We start from the raw sequence: 16,609 nt of genomic DNA, 5'->3' as shown, positions 1-16,609 counted from the left end.
TTAATTATGACAATTATGGTAAATTACCCTTTACAAATAATTGAAAATGGTGTGAATATTGAAATATGATTTTCTTTTGTAATAGAATGTTAATGGTGTTCATTTCGTTTATGTTTAGAGCAAAGCGTTATTTCCAAAAGACTTCCTTCGATCACTTACCGGAAAACCGATATTAGTGAAGCTAAAATGGGGTCTATCTCTTCAGGGATATCTTGTCTCTGTAGATAGCTTCATGAATCTTGAACTGGCTAACTGCGAAGAGTTCGTTGAAGGAAAGGCAACAGGATTTTTGGGGCAAGTGTTAATAAGGTATTATTTGTTTGTTTGAAAAATATGAATTTAAAAATCTTATTTTGATTTATTTGTTGTTTTTTTTGATGTTTTAAGATGCAACAATGTTCTCTATATAGACGCTCTTCCTGAAGGCGAAACAGACATATAATGCTATCTCCACTTCAGTAAGCACTTCTTGTTTCTTTCTAATAACACTTCTCAATTCTCGTGTCAAGCTCCCATTTCTGAATTTTCACTTCAATCATTAATAAACATATCAATAATGTTTTTTCCAAACATATTCAAAGAAAAGCGATAAAAATTTTTGATCAAAAGAATTTAAATGATTTATGGGAATAAGTTGTTTGAATAAAAAATTATGAGCGATTTCGAGCCACTTCCGCTTGAGCAAACAATTGGATTTGCAGGTATTGCAAAATAAAGTTATTTTCTTTATTTAATGCTTTATATTCGTTGATTGCAACTTTTTCTAATTATTATTCGTTGAATTTATTTTTTTGATTATTATTTGTTTTGAACATCACAAATTACTTGATCTTAATTAATTGGTAATGTATCTTGCGCTTTTCACAAGGTACGATACCTGGTGGATATAAGTTACATCCAAATGGCCAGCATGTCGTGTATGCTATTGGATGCAATCTTGTCATTTCACAACTCGGTGGTTCTCAAGAATTCCTTATTGGCCATTCGGGTCACATCACATGCTTTGCCATTTCAAAATCAGGAAAGTACATTGCCTCTGGTGAAGAGACTAGAACAGGATTTCCTGTGTGAATATTTTTTATTCTTTTCAAAGCTTGCTTATTTGATTTATTTAAATACTTTTATATCATTATGCAATCAAATTCAATTTTCTATAGGCTTATATTATTATTTGGGATTTTGAAACCAGAACTCAATTGTTTAAATTGAAACAACACAACGGAAAAGTTCAGAGTTTATCGTTCTCTCCATCAGAGCAATATATGGTATCATTAGGAGGACTTGATGATAAAAATGTTGTTGTTTGGAAAGTTGATGAAGGAAAGCCAAGTTTGTTTATTTGTTTAGTTTTGTTGTTTGTGTTTAAATAGTTCTAATTGTTATCTGCAAAATGAATATTTGCGATTGTTTTTCCAGTTTGTGGATCACCTGTCGCAATCGATGCAGCTTATTTTGTGGAGTTCTTTAGAAACTCTGATGAATCGTTTTTGACTGGCGGTCTGTGCCAACCACGTGTGTGGGATATTGACTACCGCAACACGAAGCTGATTCCAAACGACTGTCAATTGGGTCATTTCAGGAGAGTGTCTCTTTGTGCAGTGATAGATGAGACAGACGAACTGGCATACATCGGCACAACTACAGGTGATATTATGGTTGTGCACATGCAGACGTACTTGTTGAAGCATTATGGTCCTTCAAAGGATATCAACAGGCTTCAGGGGGGATGCACTTCTCTTGCTCTCTTCAGGATGGCTGCAAAGGGTCTTGCGCTTGCAGCTGGAAGCGGCAACGGTGATGTTGTTGTTTACACCATTCCAGATCCAATGAATGCAACAAAACCTCTTTTCTTGAATGTGGGAAAGGTGCAAGTGATGGGAAAAGTTTCATCAATTAATGTCAGACCATATCACCCAGCACCCCCTCCTGCCGCACGTGCTGCTCCTGCGAGAACAGTCCGACGAACTTCCCCTTCTTCTGGTGCAGGTAGAGGCGCTCCAAAGAAGATCAGCACACGCGGGCCAGTCATTCCAATGGCAACTGCGCAGCGTGCTCTGATTCCACGACAGACAGAAGCAGTTCGCCCTCCTTCCATCCGCCCTGCAGCAGCTGGGCCACAGTGGGAGCTTGTGTGTGGCACAGAAAAGGGCTGCATCTACTCCATCATTATTCCAGATATGAAGGCATCGCTGAAAGGAACATGTCATACTGGCCCCGTTACAGGCGTTGCATTCCCTCTTTCCACATCTGAGATTTTCGCATCATGTTCGCAGTCTGGCGACATCCGCCTGTGGCACATGGCAACAGGCAATGAACTTCTGCGCATTGAAGTTCCGAACCAGGAGTGTCTTTGTGTATGCTTCAATCCTTCTGGCTCAGAAATCATCAGCGGCTGGAGCGATGGCAAAATCCGTGCGTTCGGCCCAGAAACAGGAAGGCTGCTTTATGTGATCAACGATGCACACAAACAGGTCACGTGCATCACCACATACAGCACCACGAATCAGTACATTGTGTCTGGGGGAAGCGAAGGACAGGTGCGTGTGTGGAAGCTGGGGAGAGAGTCTCAGACGCTGGTGGCAACACTGAAAGAGCACAGGACGAAAGTGAATGCGGTGCGTGTGAACTTTGAAGACACAGAGTGTGTGAGTGTGTCTGACGATGGCACATGTTACACTTGGTCTCTATCTGATCGATATGTGCGCTTGAAGCAGATGATGAAGCATGCCAACTTTTTGGGTGTGGATTATCTACCCCCGGACTGTTGCCAAGTTGTTGTGTGTGGATCAGACAGGATGGTGAGCTACTACGACTCAGTCGAAGGGAAGCTGCTGAGAGAGCTGGAGCTGTCAGAGCAGGAGATTATGGATGTGGCAATCAACCCGACAGGATCGCTGCTTGCATGCGCAGGAAGAGACAAGATGGTGAAAGTTGTAGATTATGACGAAGGGAAGATAGTGCTGCTGGGGCAGGGACACCCAGAAATGGTGTCGTGCTTGGCATGGTCTCCTGATGGATACTACATCGTCTCTGGCTCACACGATGGGTCGGTCTTCGTCTGGTCACTAAATTAGGTTGTTGATATTTGTGGTGGATAAATGAAGAGAAAAGGAATGTTATGTGAGTACTTTGATTGTAAAGGAAATTGAAAAGAAAATACCAGAATTGTTTTTACAAAGAAAAAGTTGCAAATATGCAAATATTCACATATTTTTAGAAGCAACTTGAAATTGGAACTTTTTGTTTGGATTTAATTTATATGACTTTTTAATTTTTAAAATTCTTTCCTAATTACTCTTTTCACCTCAAAACACTTGTTTCTGAGTATAAAAAGCAAATTATATTTTCAAGAATTGAATCATTAATTTGAATTAAACATTTTGACATACAATTATAAACAACAAAGAATTATAAAAATATATATTTATATATATTTATATATATTTATTTATAAAAATGAAAATCAGGAATAACCTAGGGTGATTTTTTTATCCGGACATTTTTTTTTAATCCGGACATTTTTTTCATTGGCGTTTCTCACTAAAGAAAAACTGAAAATAGAAAAAGCATATTGAACCAGGTTTGAATACGTATTTAATGTTCATAAAAAAATTTTTTCTTGTCAATTTTTGTTTTTGATGAAGATCTTGAGAATTTTGAATTTATTTTTGATCATTTGTTTTGTCCATTTTGGACAATCTTTCTTTTTTTGTTTATTTTTAACTATAAGTCCATGTAACACACACAATGAAGTTTTATTATTTTAAATGTTTTTTGTTTTTTCCTATTTTTTCAGGAGTTTTTCGCATTTTATCGTTTTTGACAAAAATCATGAAAAACAAAAAATTCTTTTCGATACAATGTTTATGATATTCTTAAAGTTATGCGAATGAAAAGGAAACAACTCACATATAGTATTCACGCTGATAATATTTTGTGAGATGTTGTTGATGAAGTTGCATCAATCAGTTTTTGATTATCATATATATGTTCATTTCATATTTGATTCAATTTAATATGACTAACACATAAAATATATGATGTGTTTTAATCTTTTTCACATGGTATGTTGCAATATTAATCGTTATATATAATAACAGATAAGAAATTTAAAAATTTTCATGATTTTTGTCAAAAACGATAAAATGCGAAAAACTCCTGAAAAAATAGGAAAAAACAAAAAACATTTAAAATAATAAAACTTCATTGTGTGTGTTACATGGACTTATAGTTAAAAATAAACAAAAAAAGAAAGATTGTCCAAAATGGACAAAACAAATGATCAAAAATAAATTCAAAATTCTCAAGATCTTCATCAAAAACAAAAATTGACAAGAAAAAATTTTTTTATGAACATTAAATACGTATTCAAACCTGGTTCAATATGCTTTTTCTATTTTCAGTTTTTCTTTAGTGAGAAACGCCAATGAAAAAAATGTCCGGATTAAAAAAAAATGTCCGGATAAAAAAATCACCCTTTATCTAATTAATATGCAAAATGTTTAAACCTATTTTTATTGAGTGAGTTGAAATGCGTGTTCATTATCATTTTGCAGTATAAAAATTTTGATTTTTTCATTTCATAAGGTGTGGCAAACCGTTTTTTGAAAACAATATGAAGAATCCGTAATTACAAATTGTCACGTTTCGATGAATATTCATTACTGAGCAAAATATTTTTGAAGTGTTATTTTTTCTGTCAAATATATTTTTCCGAATAATTCTCTTGAGCATTTACAAATGAACAGTAAAAAATGAAAAGGCTAATAGAAGACATTTTCAACTTTATTTTTGCAAAGACATTGATTTAAAAACAATTGTGATGTGTTTTTCATTAATATAAAAAATTACCTGTCAAAGACGAACAATCTTTGAAAAACAAACATCCCGATGAAAGTTATGATTTCAATTATTTTTTTTTTTGGGTTAGTTCTTTAATTTTGAAATGAACTTATTTGTATCATTCTTTTTGAAAAGTCGCAAATGTTTCATTTTCGGGTAAAATAAAAATGTTACAAAATAGATCATTTTTGTAATAAATTAATCAGATTTCTTCAGTATGCACTTTTTCTCACATCATATGGGGGAAAATATGAACTTTCAAGCTTTTTATGCACAAAACATGAAAAAATTGTTTAACTTATTACATAATAAAACGTTATCAGATTTCAAAATAAATTTGATTTTCATTACTGTAAACAAACATCATTGATGAAATGACAAAATGTTTTGTGACCTCACATATATTTCTAAAAATAAACCCATTTTTTCCAAAACTCTTTATCACAAAAAGTCAATGAAAAGTGCATAATTTTTCAATGAAAATGCTTGAAGAGAAATATTTTGCCCCATATATGTTTGTGAATTCAAATTCTGTATGTTACAAAGTTTTCAGCATTTAAAGCAAAAATAGGTCAAAAAATGTTCAGTTTTATTAAACACAAAAATTATACATTTGCGACTTTTCAAAAAGAATGACCTATTTATCTTTTTTTGTGTTTTTAAAATGATTCATATTGTAAGAATAATTCAGATTCAAAATAGTTGGATGATTTTTTTTTGTGGTCTTGTTCAACTTTTAGTAAAATTTTAAAGAAGTGATAATATCCTGGAAATAATCTTGATAAAAAAATGGATATGAGTTATTTTGTTTGAAATCAAAACATTTTTCGGTGTGTTATTTTTTCAAATGTAGTTTTCATTGGAAAGTGTTTTTGAATTCAAATGCGAAACATGTCTTGACTGTTTAAATGCTAATACAAATGCTGAAATTAACATGCAGATATTTTTTGTATTTTTTTTTACGTTTCAGTGTATTTTTGTTGATATTCAAGGGATGTTTTTGAGCCGAAAGATTTGAATAAAAAATCATGATAACAAATATGATCACCCATCTGTTTTTGAAAAACTTTATGATCATTCATTTTACAACAGTTTTGATATAGAAATAAAAAGAATACTTTTTGAACACAAATGGTTTAAAAAGTCACACTTCAGGCATTTTCATTGAAATGTTAAGCACTTTTGATATCCAATTTGTGAACAATAATTTTCGACAAAATAATTTCATTTTTTGAAATACGAGTTAAATCACTCAACTTTATGCTATGATATCTTTTATACATGTTCGTGGATATGAAAATCCAATTTATTTTCAAATCTGAGAAAGTGAAATAAAGTTATGAGTTGAACTAATTTATAATGAAATGAATAAAAAAAAAAAAAAAAAAAAAAAAAAACGACAAATTCATTTCTAATATTCGTCTGATTTAATAATGTTTTTTTATTGTTTTTTTATGAAAATCAAATGTAATAACAATACTAATATTAACAAATAGTGATAAGAGTTTTCATAGATTTTAAAAAAATTCAAGCCCTCTATGATTTCAAAATTGAAAAAAGGAAACCATTCGTAACATCAATCAAAATGTAATTTAAAGTGAATTGAAAATTTATGAAATGATTGGTATTATCCATATATCGTAATATTACAATATTTAAATAGTTTCAGAGCGAATCACAACATTTGAATCAGCCAACTCATGATACAAATCTTCTGGAAGCCTTCCCTTTATAGAAACAGCATAACATCCTAATTTTTTATAACAATTGAATTTAACACTTTATAAAAAAGAAAAGAAATATGTGCAATGTACCTGGAACCTTTTCTGTCAGTCGAAGGCGTGAAGCAATCCAACTACCCATTGGATCAGTAATTCCAACAAGACTTTTTGATTAAATATTAAAAGAGCATAAACAAAATTTAAATTTATATTTAAGTTGATTCAAATAACCTCTGAAAGTTTTGAGTTGTAGTTTGTTCAACTCTTTCTTTATCACCTTTCATTTGGAGATAGCGTTCGCAATTCTCACATCCTTGAGCCTGAAATTGTGCTGCAGTTTTTATTAAGCCACAAACAAGACATGCTCGCATTGCTGAACGTTTCATTCCCAGAGGGATAACTCCATCTTTCTCAGACATGCTTAATTTTTTATGGTTATTCGATCATTTTTAATTTTTTTTTCTTTAAATGTTCTCTTAATATTTAATGAGCAGAAAATGTTATCAACGATTTACTATCAGGCCGAGCAAATAAAACACCAACTAGAAAACCAGCGAAAATGCATGAAATAAATAAAGGTCCGATGTGTGAAATAGATGTAGAAAATCGTTCCGTGAAAATATCTATCGAAAAGAATTTTTCAACAAATAAAGCGATAATTCGAAACATGTAACAATAACCATCTTTAAAGGAACCATGACTGTTATGAAATCAGTTAAAAACAATCAATCATTTATAGTAAAAATCAAACCTTAAATAATTCACGAATTTTTCTGCTGAATCTTTTTGATCTGACATAATAAGCATCAAAACAACAGGCATTCCAAAGAGAAACGAAATGCTAATCCCTCCGATAAATACGTTCAAAAAAGAAAACCGATGACTTGCACTTATCAAACAAAAAATGATTGTAGCCACACAAAAAGAACAAGCTGAAAGAAGTATTTCTTTATCAAAAAACGACATTTTCTTTGACCTTTGTATTTTCCGTTCTTTCAAACATCTTACACAATGAGTCAGTGTTGATGAAAGAAACAATGAGCCAATAACTGCCATCAATCTCATTGAAGTACATAAATAAACAATTAAAGAAGCAATTAATCCTAACGAAAGTCCAGCGCACAAAAAGCCGCGGTAAGCATTTGTGTCAATATTTCGATGCATAATATGCTGTGATTGATTCAGATACACCATGCTCACACACACAAAAGAAATTGGTATAACAAGGTTTAGCGGTGAAAATTTCATGTGATTAATATCAATTTAAGAACAAAACAACGAAAATTTATGTTAAGAAGCCATATGTTGGTTAATGATCAAAACAAAATGGAAAAACGCCTTGATTTCTTAGAAGTTCTAAAGACTTATCGCATTCTTTCACCATTTGTTCAACCAGAAAAACATCAAGGACCATTTTGTGAAGAAATAGTTTGGATTTTTATTTACTATCCAGTTTATTGTTCTTTCTTTTATTTTGCTCATTTCTGCTTCATATATTTGTTTTTGGCGCTTATCATTCTGCTAAATAACTATAACTGTTATCAATATATTTCACTGAATTTTAATACTATTTTTTATAATTTTTAGTTTTTGGAGCTTCTATTTTCTTGTTCATTTTTTTTATCTCATCGAAATGAAACGAAGAACTTATTCCAAACAAATAAATTGCAATTTATTGATCATTTTTTTGAAACATTATCTTTCGGTATGCATATCTTTTTGAACATTTGTTCTGCTCTAATCAATATTTTAATAATCAACTCATTAATTCCAAACCAGATCCGTTTTACAAGACAACATTTTCAAACTTTCCCTATCTTGAGCATTTCTCTAAATTTGAAACGAGAAAATTTGGTCAGATTCCAGAAGAACTTCGTCTTTGTTTGAAAAGAGATTTTTTTAATATTTATTCAAAAGAATTTTCTTTTTAAATGTTGCATTGTTTAAAGTTACAGACAAACGATTTCTTACAGAAATTTTAAAACTCGAACTTCTTGTATATCTTCTTGATTTCCATTTATTGAGATATGCTCAATCCATTGAACATGGAAGCGATACTCATGGTGATTTGGATGCCCAAACGCTGAGTAGATATTTGATTCCAACCGCGTTAGAACGACCACTGGAGATGTTTGCTGGAGATGCTCATCTTCAAGGATCACAAATCATCGACTTTATCAGAGAATCAACTATAAATATTGTATTAGGCAAAGTCATGGACAATTTTCCGTTTATGCCTGGATCACTTATGCGACAAAGAAAGACAGAAATGTCTGACAAAATTGAAAAAGAAACAGAGACAGATGAAACTACTCAGTCAACTGTTGAAACGTTCAAAAAAAAGATGGAGACAGCAACAAATCTGCACCAAGTGGTCAACTCAATGCTTGATAACGACAAAATTGATCCATATCTCCAGATCGCTACGGAGCTGACCGTGATACGCAAGATCGAGGTGCTTGTGCTGGATGGAGTGGCTGCTGTGGTTGATGCTGAGTGGGCTGAACATCCACCACCGACTCGCTTGGATTCAGAGACTGCCCTTCAGCATGCCCTGCAGCCATGCATCGAAAAGATCAAGATTCTCATCGCATACTACACCGGCTCTCTTCTGCCGGTGCAAAGCGCAGACGTCCGCACAGATCAGATCAGCTCCTCCATCGCCGACGCTGCGGTGGCCATTTCACTTCTGCGGCTGCTGACAACACTCGCCTCACGCCACGGACTGGCAGCAGCACTTGTGTACAACACGGAGTGTGTGCCGACTGTCCTCGGCGCAGCTGCAGATTTCCAGACGGATTTGTTCCTCCGCGACACTCAGCAGGCGTCGATGCTGATTGTTGGCCACTGCCTGACGCTGCTCGGCACACTGGCCATTGCCAACCCGTCTGCTCTGCTGAAGGCTACTCCGACACCCACACGCTATCTGACATGCACTGCAGGCTCACACCGCGCAGACATGCTATCACCGTCAGGGCAAATGCCGCCCAATCACTCTTTCAGCAGCGACATCACAAACATCTTCACTCCGTCACCGTTTGACTCGCCGTTTTGTGCCTATTCGATTGACCCGAGTGAGCAGAACTCTAGGGCAGCCAGTCGCATCTGGACAGACACACTTCCGCCAATTCTATCGCTTTGCGTGCGTCTGCTGCTGACATCGCGTGTGTTGGAACATGTGCATGCTGCACTCGACATCCTCCACCCAATTTTGATGTGGAATTGTATGTATTATTGTTTAGCTTTCATTTAAAGAAGTTTTCAATTTTTATGTTGTGCTTTCTTTTCTTATGGAATGCATTCAACATTTCCTTCAATATCATTTTCCCATCAAACCACTTCATTTGATTGCTAGCTGTGTTGTGCCACACACTTTCTCCTCTGATTCCAACTCTTTTGGATTTCATCTGCGGGACTCAGCGAACATTTGCTGATCCATCAATTGGCAAAGGTATAATTCAGATTAAATATCATTAATATTATTGTTACAATATAACATTTATTTATTTTTTTTAAATTTTCATTTCATCTTTTCTTTTTCTTTTCGTTGCCAATCAATCATTATTCCTTCACACACACACACTTCTTCTTCTGCCTTCTCTTCGTCCCTTACAGTTTACAACGGCTTTGAGACGCTTCTTGATGGAAATGCAGCGCTCATCTCCTTTCGGCTGATGCAGTCGAAGGCATGCAAAGTGTCTGTTCTTCTTGTGCAACAAGGCTCAGGTGCTCGCTGCTTTGTGATGAGCGATGGAGTCAGACGAGTTCTGAGGCAGATCCACCGAATAACAGCTGATGTGCAGGCAGAAGCCAACAGAAAGCATTCCAAAACGAAGAATGCCCCGCAGACTACGAAGGAGAAGTCAAAGAAAGGGAAGAAAGGAGAGGGACGAGAAAAAGAGAAGAGCAAAAAAAGAGAGAAAGACAAATTGAAGGCGAAAGGGTTTGAGTCGTTGTATGCAGAAGCAGTTGGACCACAATACACAAACGAATGGAACAGCACCTCAATCGACGAGGCACCATTAAATGATGATCCATTTGTGATGCAAAGTTTGAGAGAGCTTTTGAATGCTGTTTTTGTGTACTTCACTCCACTTCCTCCGCTGCCAACGGCAACACCAATTGGAAACAGCACATTCTGCAACAGACAAGACAGCCTGCTTCAGACGCAAAGTGGACAGACTCTTTCCTCATCAGCCTCGCAAACAGACTCCCTTCCTGTGTGTTTGGAGGACACACTCGATTCCTCTGACTCGTCTGAATTGCCATATGCGCTGTCTCCGCCTTCCTTCGACTTTGAGCATTCGTGTGTACCCCGCCAGTTTTCCTCTTTCAATACCTTCGCCAACTACGGCGGGACAGACGTGCTGAGCGATGAGCAGAACTGGAACAAGAACAAAAAGGTGCTCAATTTGGAGCCAAAGAAAGGGATAACAAGAGGAATAAGATTGCTGACATATGCAGAGTGGTGGGGCGGGGTGAGCAAAGGTGAGAAGATGCGAAGCGAGAAAGCGCAGCTGAATGGAAGAAGCTGCCGAGCGCTGATGAATATTCTATTAGTGAACAAGGCGAATTTGAAGCAGCCACACATCGATGCTTATTCATCTGCATCAGAAATCCGTCAAGGATGTCCAACTGACACACTTCTTGTTTCACGGGCACCTCATATCTCGAAAGATACGACTCTTTCATCATCATCATCGTCAGCTTCTTCAAGTGCAATGCAACGTCCAGAAAAAGGCAACCAATCCAACCCATTTTCACTTCCTTCATTTGAGTCATCAGTCAGACGCATCACACCCAAACAGAGCACAGCTGACTTCATTCCCTTCTTCTTTGGTGTCGAATACGACGAGCTCTGCTTTGCAGTACTTCTCTCGCCAGCTGTGGCAGCGTCTGTTGTGCTGCTGATCCACTCGCCGTGTGAAGCAACAGTCAGCTTTGGCGTCGCTCTTCTGCAGCGCATTCTGCACATCTCTTCGGCTGCTGCTGGCTGCGACGGCAACCATACACCCGCAGCGATGCACCAGCTGTTTGAGAGAAACAGACCAGAAATTCAGATTGACTGCATCGACATGAGCGAGGCATTGGAGCTGTATGCAACCAAAAGGAGCCATCAGCTCTACCCGTCTCCTGCCTTCTCTGTCCAGACACACACTGTCAGAGAGTCCAAAGGAGTGTTCGATTGGACCCCGTCTGCCCACGAAAAGGCAGTCAGCATAAGAAAAAGGGAGTTGAATGAATGTTTGTGCTCAAATGACCCATCTTTATTGCGCTGTCCAGGCACCACATTCTGCAATGGCTGTGCCCTTTCGCCTTTGGTAAGCAATGATTCAGCAGTTCCTTCAAAAAGTGCATCAAATACATTTAATTCATCGAAAATTAATTCTTCTCCGACCAAACCACCATCATTATCAATAACAACAACATCTTCATCTTCTGCATCATCATCTTCAAATCCAAACAAGCCGTCAAATGCTGATGCCTCTCTGTCTACTCGCACATCTTTTCCTGGCCTGTTGGATTTTGCGTGGTGGGGCTCCATTTTCTGCGAATGCTGCTCAACCGAAGAGCTGTCTGAAGAAAGCGAGTGTCACATTTGCAATGCCCACAATCTGCTGAATGATGCTTGGTTTGCGTTTGTCAGGAAGCACATGCCAAGTTCAGTGAAAGACGAGAAGATTGGTATGAGACAGACAGATAGGCAGAGCCAAATGAAAAGCATGCAACAGGAAAAGGTGAGAGTTGATAGTGAAGGAGATGGAGAAGCACATAGAAGCCAGAAAGATGCGAAGCCAACAGCCAAAATAAAACAAGACAACAAAATTGACATTTCTAACCCCACAAAAAATGAGGTGAAAGACACACAAAACAACACAGCAGCACAACAGACAGAGAATCAGAATGCCCAAAGAACACGAGAATGCTCATCGACTGAACAGAAAATCGAAATTGCTACCAAAACAACACAAAACACATCCGATTCTTCCGATTCAAATTCTTCTCACATTTCTTCGACGAACATTGGAGATTGGAATACCCACAGCACACTCTTCCACTTCCGCCCAAATAAATCTGCATTTGCTCTTCTTCTGTTCCATCTTCTTCGTCTGTCCAAAATCAACCTGAATCTCTTTTGCGACGCATGCGATGCAGGTGAGTCATTTTTTGAGGATGTCGAAGAAGAAACATTGTGCTACGAAGAAAGCGTCCTTACGAAAAGAAGAAGAGACTCTAAAAAAATGATGGAAGCACAGAAAGACAGTCAGTCAGCAGAAAAATATGAAAGAACACAATCAGCAGGAATCGCTGCATCTCAACTACCAATCAATCAAGTATCAATGACCACTGCTTCAACAACAACAACAACAACATCTTCTTCTTCTTCAATGGAAACGACTTCTTCGTCAACTGCTGATGAACCAGAGGTATTTATTCGTCCTCGCTCTCCATCTCCATCCAAACTCGCAAAGCATCCCTTTGATCATTTAGAGAACAAAGAAGTACCAAAAATAGCAGACCTGACTCCACCACACCCACAGCTCTTCACCCGCTTCATTGATGATGTATTTGACGAGTCATGCCGACGGAACGTGCAGCGGACAACAATCTTCCAACGAGTGCGGATGAACGGCGGGGCTGACTTTGTGCAGTGGGAACAGATCTACCTTTCGCTTGCAGGGCGCCTGACAACCACACGACCCCCTTTTCTGGCACCGCCAACAGCTTTGTTTATGACGTCGTATGTGGCAATGTCACCTGACAGGAAGAACGGTCAGCCAACCACAGATCACTCGATTGACTCAGACGATTTGGATGACTCAGACGAGTCGTATACTTTGCTGGCTGAGAAGAATGCGGGCGGATTTCGGAACAGCGACGAGTTCACACTCTATCCAGAACGGGCAGATGGATATTACATGGCCCATCACCTTCCCATGCAGTACTCGATGCATCTGCTAGACACCCACTACAACCTCCCCTTCTCCAACTACTCTTTGGAAAAGCTGGCAGCGCTGCTGGATCAGCCGTCTCCAGAGATCGAAGGAGAATGCGGAGGCTCTTTACATACAACAGACTCACCAAACCAAGTTTTGGCGCAACAGCTTTTGTCGCAACTGACACAAGAAGAAAAGACAGATGGGTTTTTGGATTCCAAAAGAAACAAAAGGAAGATAAGGAGTAATGCAAATGAACCGAGCAATATTGCATCAGAAAAACTGCTCAAAAAAGAAGACGAACAAACACCAAAATTGCAGCGCGATGAAGAGGATGCACACGACATCATTTCAGAGGCCAAAGAAATGCGGCTGAAATGGTACAAAGAGAACCGTTCTTGGCACAAGAGGCTGTTGATGGAGTCGTTTTTGAAGTTTCACTTGCGCAAACAGAAGGGCAGCACATTCAGCTCAGAGGAGTTTGAGATGATCTGCCAGTCGCTGTTCAACACACATACACTTGTGGAAGAGGCAGACGCAATCATCAGACAGTTCTATCTGATGAAGGCAGATGCAAACAAGTCGTATTCATCATTTGACATTTTAATCACGCTGCAGGATGTTTTCAGAACTGCTGGCTATTCCAGTGTGATTTTTGAGTCAGACGAAGAAGATCCGTTTTCTTCTCTTTTGAGAGACACTTTTATTTTACAGCCGGATAATCCTTCAGCTCTTCCTTCTTCACCATCTAATGGAGCGCTTTCTTCTTCTTCTTCTTCTTCTTCTTCTTCTTCTTCAGGTGCAACTACAACTCTCTGGCAATCCGCTAATGAAAATTCAAAACAGTCTGAAGATCCACAAAAGATGATGCAGATGCTTTCTCATCTTACAAACCTGTTTTCTGCTGAAACAAAAGTTGGTCTGTGCATCTTGCTTCAAATAGCAAGAGGGATGAATCCAGTTGCCAGAGGCTCCGAATTAGAAGCAAGCCAACAATTTGCAGGCGTGCCAACATCACAGCCGTCTGCCATGAAGCTTCTGGCTGACGAGAAAGAGTACAACCGCGTGCCAACAAGCTTCTTTTCAGCCAATCTGTCGCCTCCACCAACAATTTCAGATGCCACTCTCTTTCAGCTGGCTGCTGCACAATCACTTCGACTCAGCCCATTGGTTCATTCAACGCTCGAAGAAAGCAAAAGCAAAGGATCAGTTTCTGATTCTACTTCATTTAATTCGATGGTTGACACACGAATTATGTCAGATAAATCGATTGATGGTATTGATTCGCCAGTTGCAAGACAGATTATTGCAGAGCTTAGAGACCCAAACAGCACATTGATTGAACCAAGTGCAAAGATTCTGATGCCATCAAGCGCGGCAATCTCCACAGCCACAACTAGTTCCCTTGCACAAACTTCTACATCTCAAACACGCAAAGCAAATGTACCGTCGCACTTTACACTGTCTGATTTATGTGTCCAAGTCAGAGAAAAAAACAAGACTGATTTGATGTATCTGATAATCGACTCCTTTGTGCCTTCTGACATTAAAGAGAATGGCCCTCTATCAAATACGTGGGAGTTCCTCATCAATCCAGACATGGTGTCTTCATCGTGGCTGACTACTTGCTATCCTTCCACATCCGTTGCATGCTTGTCTAACAGAGTTAATGTTATGTTCACTCCGCTTTGCCTTGCCCCATTTCCTCGTCTTTCTTTACTACCAATACCACGAAAACCATCGACTCGAATGGAGATTGATGCGTTGCTGTCTCTTCTCTGCACTCGCTCGCCAGCTGAGCCTTCTCCGTTTGGCACTCTCCCAATTGCAACAGATAGCGATCTGCACCGACTGTGCCGGACGAGCAAAGGGGAGGAGGTGATGAAGCGGCTGCCCATCAACAAGGAAGCATTGGCTTCAACTCGCTCATACTCGTGGGTAACATCGGAGTATACGGACAACAAAAACAAGAGTGGCAAAAAGGAGACAAAGGGACAGAGCACGGAAATGGATGAAAACATGAAGACAGTGGAGGAGATGGTTAATCCGCTGATCATTTATGACAATCTCGAAAAGGAAGAGAAAAAGAAGATGGCGAAAGTGCTGCCAAACGATGTGAGCATCACAGACATGGATGAAGAGCGTGTTGTGCTGAACGATCTACCACAAGACGTCGATCCCGAAAGCTACAAGGAGATCCTCTGGCCATCACCATACACCTCTCGCTGCAGCTGTGGTGGTGCAAGCACAACCAGCCTGTTCTGCAGCGAAATCTCGTATTATCCACACTTTCCGCTGAGCTCACGTGGATCAGATATTGATGCAGCGACTGTGCTGTTGCATCTGCTGGGTGTTCCTGTTATTCTCAACAGCATGTTGGATGACTCGACAATTGCTTCTGATTTGTTTGATACGATGACTTATTATTTATTTCGGAGAAAGCACAGCACACTCAAACAGGCAGAAGTGCAGAAGATTAAAGCATTTTATAGCCAATCATTGTCTTCACTATCATCACCAACTTCATCAACAAACAATTCTCGTGCTTCTTCAAAGTCATCAGCATCAGAATCTAATTCATCTAAAGCGAACATTAGCTTGGGACTGAACATATTTAACTTCTCTATATTTTCCAAAAAAAATTTTGGAGTAGTAAATTTAGACAAATCAAATCTTGCACCCAAACTCATTGCCAATCCAATAATGGTGAGTCAAACCAAAAAAGGAGGGAAAATGCCAAACAACTCCAAAACAGCGACAACAACACAGTTTGGTGCAACAACTCCGACTTTGATGCTTCCACTGCCAGCTGAAACTCCCTCTGAAGAGAATGTTCCGTCTTCAGCAGCTGTCTTTTCTGAGCACTCTTTGGTGGGAGAAGAGATCACTCCTCCTTTGCATGTGCTGGAAAACAACTGTGAGGTGCGCATTTGTGTGTATCTTTCTCTCTCCTTCTTCTCTCTTTGCGCGACGCATCCTTCAGCTTCTTTGCATCTCGGAAGCTTTTTTGAGCCTGTTGTTGTGTTGATGACTGATCTGCTGCAGCTGATGTGTGCTGTGCCGCTGATAGCAATGGCGATTCAACATACAAACACAAGATCGTATCGA

General features: G+C 38.4%; 3 protein-coding genes across 3 annotated transcripts; 2 read left to right on the top strand and 1 right to left on the bottom strand.

Moving 5' to 3' along the window:
- Positions 1-32: 32 nt before the first annotated feature.
- MONOS_8635 (small nuclear ribonucleoprotein F) lies at positions 33-595 on the top strand. Its single transcript, XM_067879062.1, has 3 exons — positions 33-49; positions 119-309; positions 388-595. The coding sequence occupies exons 1-3, from the start codon at positions 47-49 to the stop codon at positions 440-442; spliced, it is 249 nt and encodes an 82-aa protein (XP_067727672.1). The 5' UTR covers positions 33-46; the 3' UTR covers positions 443-595.
- Positions 596-635: 40 nt separating this feature from the next.
- MONOS_8634 (putative WD repeat-containing protein 16) lies at positions 636-3,421 on the top strand. The gene is made up of 4 exons (XM_067879061.1): positions 636-701; positions 869-1,065; positions 1,158-1,329; positions 1,417-3,421. The coding sequence occupies exons 1-4, from the start codon at positions 653-655 to the stop codon at positions 3,072-3,074; spliced, it is 2,076 nt and encodes a 691-aa protein (XP_067727671.1). The 5' UTR covers positions 636-652; the 3' UTR covers positions 3,075-3,421.
- A 3,076-nt stretch (positions 3,422-6,497) lies between these two features.
- Positions 6,498-6,982, bottom strand: MONOS_8633 (putative transcription elongation factor SPT4-like protein; the record flags this gene model as incomplete). The annotated part of the gene is made up of 3 exons (XM_067879060.1): positions 6,498-6,592; positions 6,657-6,727; positions 6,795-6,982. The coding sequence occupies 3 exons, from the start codon at positions 6,980-6,982 to the stop codon at positions 6,498-6,500; spliced, it is 354 nt and encodes a 117-aa protein (XP_067727670.1).
- Between the last annotated feature and the right edge of the window lie 9,627 nt (positions 6,983-16,609).

Source organism: Monocercomonoides exilis (assembly GCF_001643675.1).
Source record: "Monocercomonoides exilis strain PA203 chromosome Unknown scaffold21-1407046, whole genome shotgun sequence".
Taxonomy (NCBI): Eukaryota; Preaxostyla; order Oxymonadida; family Polymastigidae; genus Monocercomonoides; species Monocercomonoides exilis.
This window is presented reverse-complemented; position numbering and strand designations above follow the sequence as displayed.

Coding starts and splice junctions, on each gene's coding strand:
- MONOS_8635 (XM_067879062.1), top strand. Junction 310..387: donor TTGGGGCAAGTGTTAATAAG/GTATTATTTGTT, acceptor TGATGTTTTAAG/ATGCAACAATGTTCTCTATA.
- MONOS_8634 (XM_067879061.1), top strand. CDS start 653: ATGAGCGATTTCGAGCCACTTCCGCTTGAGCAAACAATTGGATTTGCA. Junction 1,066..1,157: donor AGACTAGAACAGGATTTCCT/GTGTGAATATTT, acceptor AATTTTCTATAG/GCTTATATTATTATTTGGGA. Junction 1,330..1,416: donor AGTTGATGAAGGAAAGCCAA/GTTTGTTTATTT, acceptor TTGTTTTTCCAG/TTTGTGGATCACCTGTCGCA.